Raw genomic sequence first — 12627 nt, forward strand, 5'->3', positions numbered from 1 at the left:
GATTGCCAGATACTCCAGCTGATGGTTGGTTAACCAGAGCTCCTTCCTGTGCCCTTAGTCCTACCTTCACTGGTGACTGTGGCCCTTACCCCACTTACTCCTACAGGGCAGTTTCCACCTTTCACCTCCTCTCAGCCTTGGTTTCCCTATGGATAAAGTGAGAGGGTTGGACTACATTAAGGACCTCTAAGTGCCCTACCCCCACCCCCATTCCAATTCTTAGGTTCCTTAGGAATGCTTCAGAAGACTGCTGGAGTGGGGTGGGAGTGCGAGACGGAAGCGCTTTAGGTCCCAGAGCAGCTCCAATTTTAAAGGTTTATGAATGTATACGAAAAGTGTATATGTTGTGGCTCTGTGTAAGGTTATCATAGCATTCAGGATAAAAATGGAAGCTTTGTGCTTTGCCCCCACATGCCTCATCTTTCCCCACCGTTATTCACTCACTCTGCTCCAGGCACACTGGCCTTCTAGTTATTTTGCAAACCCAAGAAGTTCATCTTCACCTCTTTGGTGATCTCTGCTCGTGGTGCCTTTTCCTTTAAATCTTTAAAAAAAAAAAAATAAAGGGTTGACATTGTGCTTTTTCGAAAGGGAGATTTTCTAAATGATTTAGAAAACAAAAATAAGTTGTTGGCATTGATGCTCTAATCATTACTTAAAAAATAAATTATTGGAGTGTCTCGGTGGCTCAGTGGGTTAAACGTCTGCCTTCGGCTCGGGTCATGGTCCCGGTGTCCTGGGATCAAGCCCTACATCCACAGGGAGGAGTCTGCTTCTCCCTGTCCCTCTGCTCCTTCCCATGCTTGTGCTCTCTTTGTCTCTCTCTCTCCCAAATAAATCTTTTTATAAAAAATTAAATTATTGACTATATGGTTTTTAAAGGATTTGAATCGTCAAGACAGATTAAAAAGAGAACACTGAATTATTGATCAAGTTGTTGACACTTTAAGGCAAGATTTCCTAACTCCCTGTTGCCCACCCATGAGGAGGGTGTCAGCAGTTAGCCTCCCACTGAGGCTGGGTGGGGAGCCCCTGAGGTCCTCCTATCCAGCCACAGGGTGGAATTTTACAGGTCTGACTGCCCTTTATCCTAAAATAAACTGTCCAAGAGGAAACTGTCCAAGGGTCCTTCCCTGACCCATTGGGAAGAAGTAGTGGCCTGGAAACACCTGTTATGTGTCACCTGGCAAAATCCCTCTGACTCAACACAAATGATGATCTCGTGCTGGTTCCAGAAATTCTCGCATCCTCCCCTGCACCCTTGTCTCTGCTCTGCTTGACTCAGATCCTCCCTTGACCTCACTCAGGCCTTGCCAGACCAGTTCTTGGGCTTTTGTAGGAGCTGGAGTGGGGGGTACAGGCTGGAGGAGCGTTTCTGTGGGGGAGCGTTCAGGAGTGGTGATGCAGAAAAGTGGGGAGGCAGTTGTAATACGTGGGGACCGTGGTTGGGAAAAGAAGAAAGAGAATTTTATGGAGTATTGTTGATATAATCACTTTGGAGAGCAACTTGGCAATTGGTGAAGTTGAAAATGAGCACACCCTCCCACCCATTTCTTGGAATCTACTCTAGAGAAATTCTCACACATTTGTACCTGGAGATATGTCCAAGGACATTCCCTGAGGCACTGTTTGTAATCATAAAAAAAATTGGCCCTGCTGTGAATGTCCATCTGTAGAGGGAGAAGGATAAGTAAATAGTGTTGTGTAATAGCAGAGTGTTCAAAACTAGCAGCAATGAGCTAGAGATCTATAAAGTAGCGTGGAGAGACTTCAAGACACAATGCTGGATGAAAGAACCAGGTCACAGAATTATACATACAGCATGAAGATATGCATGTACTTTTTTAAAAAAAGATTTTATTTATTCATTTGAGAGAGAGAGAGCACGAGCAAGGGGAGAAGCAGAGGAAGAGGGAGAAGCAGACTCTCTGCTGAGCAGGGAGCCTGCTTTGGGGCTTGATCCCAGGACCCTGAGTTCACGACCTGAGTTGAAGGCAGAAGCTTAACCCACTGAGTCTCACCATACATTTACTTTTGAAAACCAAAACGATGCAATACATTGTTTATAGATATTAAATATGTGATTTTAAAACTATATAATAGAGTGGGAATGCAAGCTGGTACAGCCACTCTGGAAAACAGCATGGAGGTTCTTCAAAAAGCTGAAAATAGAGCTACCCTATGACCCAGCAATCACACTACTGGGTATTTACCCTAAAGATACAAATGTAGTGATCTGAAGGGTCACGTGCACCTGAATGTTTATAGCAGCAATGTCCACAATAGCCAAACTATGGAAAGAACCTAGATGTCCATCCACAGGTGAATGGATAAAGAAGATGTGGTATATACATACAATGGAATACTATGCAGCCGTCAAAAGAAATGAAACCTTGCCATTTGCTGTGATGTGGATGGAACTAGAGGGTATTATGCTTAGTGAAATAAGTCAATCAGAGAAGACAATTATCATATGATCTCTCTGATACGAGGAATTTGAGAGGCAGGGCTGGGGTGTTGTTGGGGGTAGCAAAGGAAAAACGAAACAAGATGGGATCGGGAGGGAGACAAACCATAAGAGACTCTTAATCTTACAAAACAGACTGAAGGTTGTTGGGGGGGGTTGGGGGGTAGAGATAGGGTGGTTGGGTTATGGACATTGGGGAGGGTATGGGCTGTGGTGAGTGCTGGGAAAGGTGTAAGCCTGACCTTTCACATATCTATAACCCTGGGGCAAATAATACATTATATGTTAATAAAGATAATTTAAAAAAACAACAAAATACTTAAGAACAAACTTAAAAAAAAACAACTATATAACAGCATGGAGTGTCAAGATAAATGCACAATTCATTTCATTAGTAAGGATAAGTTAGGTTGACGTCACTGTAACAAACACCCCAAATCTTAGTGGCCTGTAACAACAGTTTATTTGTTGCTTGTGCTACATGTCAATCAGGGGGCATTAGAGACTGTCCTCCGTGTCTCCTCACTCTGCGACCAGGCTGACCTGCAGCCACCTCTTGCCATGGCAGAGCAAAAGAGAGCTCTGCAAACCGTCCCACCTCTCAAATCTTTACCTTGGCCAGAGAGAGCCATGGGGCCAAACCCGCCTTCACGAGGTGGAGGGCAGGCAAGAAGGATCCTGCTCCGTGCTCCAAAAGAAAACCAGTGCTGTTGGGTAAACAACCCCACAGCCACGATGATGTCCTCTGGGTACAAAGCGGCCTCCATTTTATGTAGTTCCTCTTTTAGAAAATATGAAGCAAAAACATGGACTTTGTTAATGCTGGAGGGAGGCTACATGGGCGTTTCCTATGTTATTCTCCATGCTGTATCTTTTAAACGTTTTAAAACAAGAAGTATAATTTTTAGGAAGAGGGGCAATGGGGCAAGAGTAATAATTAAAATTATAAACGTGGGGCGCCTGGGTGGCTTGGTCAGTTGGGGGTCTGCTTTCGGCTCAGGTTATGGTCCCGAGTTCATGGGATCGAGTTCTGCGTTGGGCTCCCTGCTCAGCGGAGAACCTACTTCTCCCTCTCCCTCTGCCTGCTGCTTCCCTTGTTTGTGGTCTCTCTCTCTCTTTCTCTCTCTCTCTCTGTCAAATAAATAAGTAAAATCTTTTAAAAATTATAAACATATAGGGCGCCTGGGTGGCTCAGTGGGTTAAGCCACTGCCTTCAGCTCAGGTCATGATCTCGGGGTCCTGGGATCGAGTCCCACATCGGGCTCTCTGCTCGGCGGAGAGCCTGCTTCCCTTCCTCTCTCTCTGCCTGCCTCTCTTGTGATTTCTCTCTGTCAAATAAATAAATAAAATCTTTTAAAAAAAGATTATAAACATATATCCTTGATGGGCTCATGTTTGCTTTCACGGTACCCAGGAGGAACACGAGTAAAGGAATTCGGTTGTTTCTATGTTGCTCTTGGCTGTAGGGCAACAATCCCTTGGACCTCAACACCATCGCAGTGGGCTCTCCGGCTGTGTTTGAGGCATTGTGTGGGCTTCTGAGTGTGTGTCTGCTCCCGGCCGCAGCCGGGGCTCCCAACGTTGTTTTCCTCACATCTGTACTCCCAGCCCTAAACTTGCCACAAAGCAGGTGCCTCGTGAATGTTTCATGAATGGCCCTGATACACTCATTTCCATCTGAATAATGAGCTGTTTCAGGGTAGGAACCATGTCTCTCTCCCCCTCTGAGCCCGTGTCTGGAACAGGGAAGGAATGCTTGTTGAATGAATGAATGAATGAATGAATGAACAACCACAGCCCCCCTTCCCTAGCCCATCAATGGAAGCAGAAAACACATGGCTCTTGAACTCCACCACGAGCCTCCCAAGGGGCTGACAAGGTCAGTTTGTGTGCAGACTCTATGCTTTTATGCCTGCATTGAAAAGCCAAAGGTGGTATGTGGCTATATAGAATGACCAACTTCTTGGGACTCTCCTGCTTTCACCACCTCAAGTTCTGTGTCCTGGGCACTCCCCCAGTCCCAGGCAAACGGGGACAGTTGGTGAGTCTCCGCTCTCAGAGCCCCATGTTTTTCTCACTCTCATGAGAGGGTTGAATCTGGTCTCGTCTCTTACATATCAGATTTCATGAATAGCCTGGAAGGGAACAGGCGAGTCAAAGAAAGAAGAGACACATGTTGGGGTTTTCTGAGAGATCTTTATTTTTTACAAAGAATGTGGATCAGCACTGCCACCGAGGCCCTGGTTCTAGTGGCTTGACGTGACCTAGGAAAACCGGGGAGAGCCAGAATCGTCTGGTTAGGAGCAGATTCTGAAGTCATATGGAACTGAGTTTGATTTCCAGCCATGTGACTCATCAGCTGTGGAACGCTGGAAGAGTGACTCGACCTCTCTGAGCCTTAGTTTCCTCTTCTGTATAATGGGATATAATCATAGTACTCATCTCACAGGGGCCGTTGATGAAACTATTAAGGAGGTTTACATAGTTTATAAATGGCGGCTACTACTGTGAACTATGTTAACCATCCCTGACCGTTCGTTCCCAGATAAGGTTAACTCTTTCACTGGGGCCTGAGCATCGCAGTCACTGCTCTCCCCACATTTCATGATTATTGCTCATCTAATCATCTCCTCCCCACAAGGCAGCCCTTTGACACATCACTATCTTTCAGGACAGGGAAAGACCGGGACCAAAGAAGACATTTCATAAACACTTGTTAAAATAAGGAAAATAGGGGCGCCTGGGTGGCTCAGTGGGTTAAGCCACTGCCTTCGGCTCAGGTCATGATCTCGGGGTCCTGGGATCGAGTCCCACATCGGGCTCTCTGCTCAGCAGGGAGCCTGCTTCCCTCTCTCTCTCTCTCTCTCTGCCTGCCTCTCTGTCTACTTATGATCTCTCTGTCAAATAAATAAATAAAATCTTAAAAAAAATAAAATAAGGAAAATAAGGCAGTTCAGCCATAGTTCAAAGCTCCATCCAGAAGACCCTGAAGTGGTTGGGGCCACGCCATAGCAGAAAACATCCCCAAAGCCCTCTGAAATGTGTCCGAGGGCCCCTCCACTCCTGACCTTCTGGGATCCTTTCAGCCCAACCCCCCAAGACCTGCTGTTCTCACCCAACCCAGCATGGGGGCCTCCTGTCTGCCCTCCCCTGCTCACCTCCTCGATCCAGTCACTGAAGGCCGAGACTCGTGTGAACACTGTGGGCTTCTTGATGGTGTTGCAGCCGAAGGCAGACACAAAGCTGGTCACCCCATGGACCTGCCAGGAGCCATCTGCTGCGGGGCAGTTGAGAGGTCCCCCAGAATCACCCTAGAATGGTCAGAGAGCGGTGGGGAGCTGAGCCATGTCTGAGATGGAAGGAATTGGTTCTGGTGGTGGGGGTTTTGGGAGCTCCCTGAGTGACTTGACCTCTCTAAGCCCCAGTTGGCTTGTTTGGGATGGGGACTAAAACCTGTCCTACGGGATCTTGTGAGATAATAAATATACGATCCTAGCCCAGCCCCTAGCAGAGAGGAAGCCATGGATTCATGGTAGTTCTCGTTATTACTAGTCAGTTATCCTATTATGAATCCTCCTGACTTCTAATGCAGCAATATTATTGCTTTATCATAACTTCAGGACCATGGAGTTGAAGGTGACTTGGGAGATCCTGGCGTCAATGTCCCTTGCTGGGCTTCAGGGGAAACCCGAGGACCCGGTCAAGTGAGTTGCCCCAGGTCAAGTCAGTGTGAGCGGGGACCAGAAGCCAGAGGCCAGGCCGGTGTGTCTGGACCACACTGACTCCCTCAGAGTCCTGCCTGGTCCAGAGGCTGGGTGGGGCACGCAGGTAGGATGGCTTGTCTGCCTCCCAGGGTTCCCCAGGGCCCTGCCCTTCGCGCTGACTCACGTTGCACCCAGAGAGGATGTCCCCACCGGCGCACACCATGCTCTTCTTCACGGAGCTGCCCCACCAGTCCAGCTTGGAGCAGTGCTCATAGTCCACCACGGGCAGCAAGGCCTGCTGCAGCTTGTCTGGGAGCGGCCCACCAGCTGTGGGAGACACGGTGCTCAGTGGGGTGGCATGGGGGTGCCGGGCGGGGTGGGGGCCTGGGGAAAGCAACTCTTCCAGGCTGTTGGGCACTCTCCTCCCACCAGAGGGTCCTGCCTGCTTTGTCCCCTGACACCTGGCACGTAGGAGACACTACAAAATGCCCAATCGAATACACTGGTGTTCTGGCGGATGGAGCGAGAAGGTGCTCCTGGGGGAGGCATGGGAGGCAAGTGCAAAACCCCATTCTGGTTATTCAACCCCCCGGCCCCAGCCCCGGGCCCTGTCTTCCTGCCCACGGTCCCTGAGGCCGGCAGGAGGGGTCAGCACGCACTGTAGAGGCGGCCCCAGCCGCTGATGTAGCAAGGCGCCCCGTTGGGCAGGATGTCCCCGGCGGGTGGGAGGCAGGCGAGCTGGATGGCATCTCCCAGCTGAGCGCTGCGGGAGAGCTTGATGAGGGCGATGTCGTTGCTGGCGAGGAGGAAGGAGTCAGAAAGAGTCAGGCGAGCCTAGTTCTCCAGGGAGCCCAAGCCCCGCCTTCCAGCCTTTGCTACAGAGAGTTCACCTCCGGGATGTCCTCACTGCTCCCTTCCCTCCGAATCACGTGTGTTTTTAGGGCTGAGCAACCTCTCCCTCCCTTGCACCCATGCTGACCCTTGGCCTTCCTAGCTGTCCTCAGCTCCTACACTGAGGTTTGCGCACTTCCGCTGTGTCAGGATCATGGAGGTCACAGGTTTGCTGTGCTCCACCTCAGGGTTCCTGATGCAGCAGGTCTGGATAGGGCCTGAGAATTCACATGTCTAACAAGTTCCCAGGTGATGCTGATGTTGCTGGCCTGGGGACCACACTTCGAGAACCTCTGCCGTCAGTCATCGTCTGCTTGTCACTCAAGTCGTGACACCTAGGTCCCCTTTCCTCTCCACCTATCCCAGGAGTCCTGTGAGGATGGGTTAAGGTCATGATCATCATGGCCCGTCTCTCCTGCCATGCACTTGCAGGGGTTCTGCACCCTTCTCTGACCCTCATCAGAAAAGTGCAGAGCCACCCAGACACGCGATTTTGTACCTGATTGAGGGGCTTAGTGTTCTCACCCAGTGATCACCTCCTTGACCTTCAAACCACCCAGGAAGCCCAGAAGGTCACGCTTGACATATGGACATAGTGACTTGTTCTGGAGCCTCTCAATCCGTTGCTCCTCCCTTTGCCCACTGGGCCAGGAACCCAGGATGCACTGGGCGAATGTTGGTTGAATGGAGGAACCCTTGGATTTGGGAAAGGGGATGCCAGAGGTGTCTTGGGTTCAATTCAACTAGCCAAGTGGACTTGGGAGAGTTCCTGGCCCTTCCGGAGGCCCTGCTGTCCTTCCACAAGGAGAGAGGTTTGGTGTAGATGGTCCTCAAAATCTCTCCTGGCTCTGACCCTCAGTGTGTGAGACTAGGGCTCAGGCTACTGGACCCAGCCCCACTGTCCCTGGGAGTCTCCTCAGAATCATCTTTGGGTCACGGCAGGGCAGGGGGGGCCAGTAACTTCTGGGTCCTAGGCCGAAGCATTCACTCACCCACAGGCTACACAGTTGGGGTTCCAAAGTGGGTGCACGAAGAGGTCCCCGGCATTGATGGGGATCACCTGTTCGGGGCCCTCCTCCTCAGCCCGGTTATACTCGCCCAACACCACCTGGTAGGTCAAGGAGCTCCTGCCGGTAGAAGTCAGGTCAGTCTGGGCTCACAGCCCCCGACTACCCCAGCCCTTCTGGTTCTAACGTGGAGACAGGGACAAGCAAAAGAACTTACGAGATGCAGTGGCCTGCAGTCATGACCCAGTCAGGGGCGATAAGGCTGCCACCACAGGTGTGGTGGAAGGTTCCATCCTTCTTGTACTGCAAGGAGACCTGGTGGCAAGGGAGGGAGGAGCCTAAGAGGTCTGGACCCCCAGTGAGGGCTGATATTCACAGCTGTATCGGTTGTACACTATACAACTCTAGAGGGTATCATTCACGCAGAATGGCATCCTCTAGAAATGTGCAGTGTTCCACCTCACAACTACATCATCTATGGCTGCTCTCACACTACCATGGCAAAGTTAACTCATTGCAATAGAAACCATAAGGTTAACAAAAGCTAAAATATTTACTTTCTGGTCCTTTACAGAACAAATTAGCTGACCCCTGCTGTAGACCAGTGCCATCCAATAGAACTTTCTTTTTTTTTTCCCCAAGATTTTGTTCATTTATTTTTGGGAAAGAGAGAGGGAAGGAGAGAGAGAGAGCAAGCATACGCAGGCAGGGAGGGGCAGAGGGAGAAGACTCCCCGCTGAGCAAGGAGCCCAATGTGGGACTCGATCCCAGGACCCTGGGATCATGACCTGAACCCAACACAGACATGTCACCAAATAAACCACCCAGGCACCCCCCAGGAGAACTTTCTGTGATGATGGAAATGTTCTATATCTTGGCTGCTCACTATAGTAGCCAGTAGCCATATGTGGCTACTGAGAATTTGAAATGTGCCCAGCACTGAGCTGCTGAATTTTTCTTTCTTTTTTTTTTTTTAATTTATTTATTTGACAGACAGAGATCACAAGTAGGCAGAGAGGCAGGCAGAGAGAGAGAGGAAGGGAAGCAGGCTCTCTGCTGAGCAGAGAGCCCGATGCGGGGCTTGATCCCAGGACCCTGGGATCATGACCTGAGCCGAAGGCAGAGGCTTTAACCCACTGAGCCACCCAGGCGCCCCGAGCTGCTGAATTTTTAACATCATTTTATTTTAATTTTGTAAAAGATTTTATGTATTTACTTGACAGAGAGAGACACAGCGAGAGAGGGAACAAAAGCAGGGGGAATGGAGAGTGAGAAGCAGGCTCCCTGTGGAGCTGGAAGCCCGATGCGGGGCTCCATCCCAGGACCCTGGAATCATGACTGAGCCAAAGGCAGACGCTCAACAACTGAGCCACCCAGGCGCCCCATAACATTATTTTATTTTAATTAATTTAAAGTTCAACACACACACGTAGCTAGTGGCTGCTGTGTCGGTGCAGGGGGTCTAGCCAGTCCCTTGTGCCCCACCAACCTCTATAAATCTCTTCCGTTCCTTTAGTGCTCTTAGACCTTGTAGCCTTTTGTATAATTCGAAGAGACTAGAAATGTCTACCCCAAAACCTCCCTCCCTAAACACAGTGTCTGAAATTCCACCGTTTGTGCACCAAATAAACATTGCCTTCTCCCCAGATGCCACTTCTGACTTGTCGGCAGCCCGGGGAGGGTTACGGATTCGGTGGACAAGACTTCCATGTGAAGTCGACCGTCCAAGAGTCTCCTGGCCTTAAAGCTAGAGAGGATACTGAAAGTGAAGCAGTGGGGGCCAAGACTGAATGTCTTGCAGTCAGAAGAGGGTGCAGAGCCCATGGGGAGAAACAATGCCGCCCGAATTGCTCTTACCTGCCAAGGCCAGCTGTAGGGGACCGCATCCTCACCATTGACAACGCGGGCGGAGGGGTGGTAGGAAGGTCGGCCACAGCCCGAGGCTGGAAGGGAGAGCGGAGACGTCAATCAACCAGAGAGTCCCACAAAACTCAGAAGAGGCCTGGGTCCCAGGTCTAGATGCGCCACACACTGGCTGTGTGACCCAGCGTGAGCTCTTTCCCCTCTGTGGACCTCTGCAGCCATGTATGCGCAATGAACATTTGGACTAGAGCAGGGGTTTCTAGAGTCCCAGGAGGCTAGAATAGATATGTGACCCCCTTCCAAGGCAGGATTGAAAGGCCTAGTGCACTTAGAACAGTGCCTGGTGCCCAGAGAGCCCTTGCGACGGGATAGCTAATTGTCATGAAAAGTGATGGCTTTGGAATAAGATTGCCTGGATTCAAAAATACAGCTCTGCCCCTACTCCTAGCAAGGGCTACTTCTCTAAGGGTCAGTTTCTCTATCTGTAAAATGGGGATAATAATAGTACTGATCTCATGGACCTGTTACAAGGGATAATATAAGAAAAAATCTTTAGCATTCCCTGACATGTAGTAAGCACTCAATAAACATTATCTTTTACTGTTACTGTCAGTCAAGAGAGGCTGCTTGGAGGAGGTGGCCCCGAGCTGGAATATAATATGGTGGAGAGACTAGGAAAAGGCTAGACCACATGATATGGAGTGGGGCGAAGCGGGGAGAGGAACATTAGAGGGTTAAGCAGAGGAACAGAAATTCCAACCCAGTCCAACCACAAAGCCCAAACTCTTCACACCAGACTTTCTTTACTGCCTCCAATGAGGAATCCCACCACAGTGCTTTGGGTAGCCCGGTCTTTCTCCTGAGCTGTTCCATCCACTGCTCCCCCTCCATTGTCCTGCCCCAGCACCGAGCTGAGCCCCCACAATCATGCCCAGGTGCAAACTGAGATCCCCTCCTGTGGACCCAGGTGTTGGGTTCAAGGCACTCAGAGTAGGTGAGAGATGTCAAGGTTCCTGGCCCTGTGCAGCACAGGCTGGGGTCTTACCAAAGGCCACAAATAGGAGGGAACTCAGTAGCCGGAGCATCGTGAGTTTTGAGATGATAGGAAGGACACACATAACCTGGGGCTCTAATATAGAGCAGAAAGCAGACGGAGGGGGGCAGATTGGGCCCCATTCCCAGAACAGGTGGTAGAACGCCAGCTCTCTCACGGTCCAAGGCCCTGGCCCCCACCTGCTGCACATGGGAGAGTGACAGCCAACAGCAAGACCCAAGGTTCCTTCCAACCTGTGGCTACACAGGTGGCACTGAATGGCCAGCTGATAACAGGGGAGGGGGAAGGAGAGATCTCATGAGAGCAAGCCAGCCTCTTCTGGGAGAGAACATGGGCTCTAGAACTGGTCGGACCTGGCTTCAGACCCTAACTCTGCCACCTCCAGGCTCCTCATCCTCGGGGAAATGGCTTAACCTGTCCAGACCTCAGTTTTCTCATTTCTAAGTCAGGACCTATATTAGTATCCACCTCAAAAAAATTAAAAAAAAAAAAAAAAACACACACACACACACAAAAAAATTTTTTTTGGTGAGTGCTTTCTCCATATCAGAATGTTCTAGGGGAAGGAGCCATGAACAGGACATGGTCCCAGTTCCCCTAGAGCTTGAGTTTCTTTTCTTTTCTTTTTTTTAAAAAATGATTTCTTTATTTATCTGACAGAGAGAGACAGAGCAAGAAAGGGAACACAAACAGGGAGAGTGGGAGAGGGAGAAGCAGGTTTTCCACTGAGCCGGGATCCTGTTGCAGGGCTCGATCCCAGGACCCTGGGATCATGACCTGAGCCGAAGGCAGACAGACACCCAATGACTGAGCCACCCAGGCACCCAAGCTTGGGTTTTATAGGGAGACAATGACAAATCCATAAAAAGAAATAAAGACTACTTCGTGTGTGTGTGGTTTAAAAAACAATAGTTAAAAAAATACCTTTATTTTCACCACCCAACTTCAGAAATAAAACATTATAATTTCTTTGTGTATCTCAAACCTATGACATTCCCTTGTTTTCATATACATACGTATTCCTAATATATTGATTTTCTTTTTTTTTTTAAGATTATTTATTTATTTATTTGACAGACAGAGATCACAAGTAGGCAGAGAGGCAGGCCAGGGGTGGGGGTTGTTGGGGAAGCAGGCTCCCTCCTAAGCAGAAAGCCCGATGCGGGGCTCGATCCCAGGACCCAGAACAGAAGGCAAAGGCTTAACCCACTGAGCCACCCAGGTGCCCCTACTGGTTTTCTTTTTTGGCCTTCTATGTGAGTAGAATCACATAGTGATTATTCATTTGTGATGTCACTTTTATTCTGTTTTCACTATTGATTTCTGAAATCCATCCATGTTGGTGTATGTGAATGATTTATTTTTACTATTTAATTGTCCATACTTCAAATATTCCAAAATCTATCCAACCTATTGCTAATGGACATTTGAGTGTTACTCATTCTTTACTTTTATGGAAGTGGTTCACATGTATCTACTCTATGCCTTGAGTAAAAATCAATGAAACATAGGGTATGCAATCATCCAACTGTACCGTGTAATGACAAAAAGTCAATAGTCTCATTAAGAGGGAATAATGGTTCCTATTATTCCGCATCTGAGCCAACTTTCTTATTGCCATTCTTAATTGTTTGCCCAACT

At 49.1% G+C, this 12627-nt stretch overlaps 1 protein-coding gene across 1 annotated transcript; it reads right to left on the bottom strand.

The window, feature by feature from the left end:
* Positions 1-4657: 4657 nt before the first annotated feature.
* On the bottom strand, positions 4658-11050 carry LOC123952856 (proproteinase E). Its single transcript, XM_046022440.1, has 8 exons — positions 10978-11050; positions 9927-10012; positions 8287-8384; positions 8055-8189; positions 6831-6967; positions 6356-6498; positions 5626-5778; positions 4658-4731 (listed from the first exon to the last, which is right to left on the bottom strand). Exons 1-8 carry the CDS (start codon positions 11048-11050, stop codon positions 4714-4716), a joined length of 843 nt encoding a protein of 280 aa, XP_045878396.1. The 3' UTR covers positions 4658-4713.
* Positions 11051-12627: the final 1577 nt, after the last annotated feature.

Source organism: Meles meles, chromosome 1, assembly GCF_922984935.1.
Source record: "Meles meles chromosome 1, mMelMel3.1 paternal haplotype, whole genome shotgun sequence".
NCBI classification, from domain to species: domain Eukaryota; kingdom Metazoa; phylum Chordata; class Mammalia; order Carnivora; family Mustelidae; genus Meles; species Meles meles.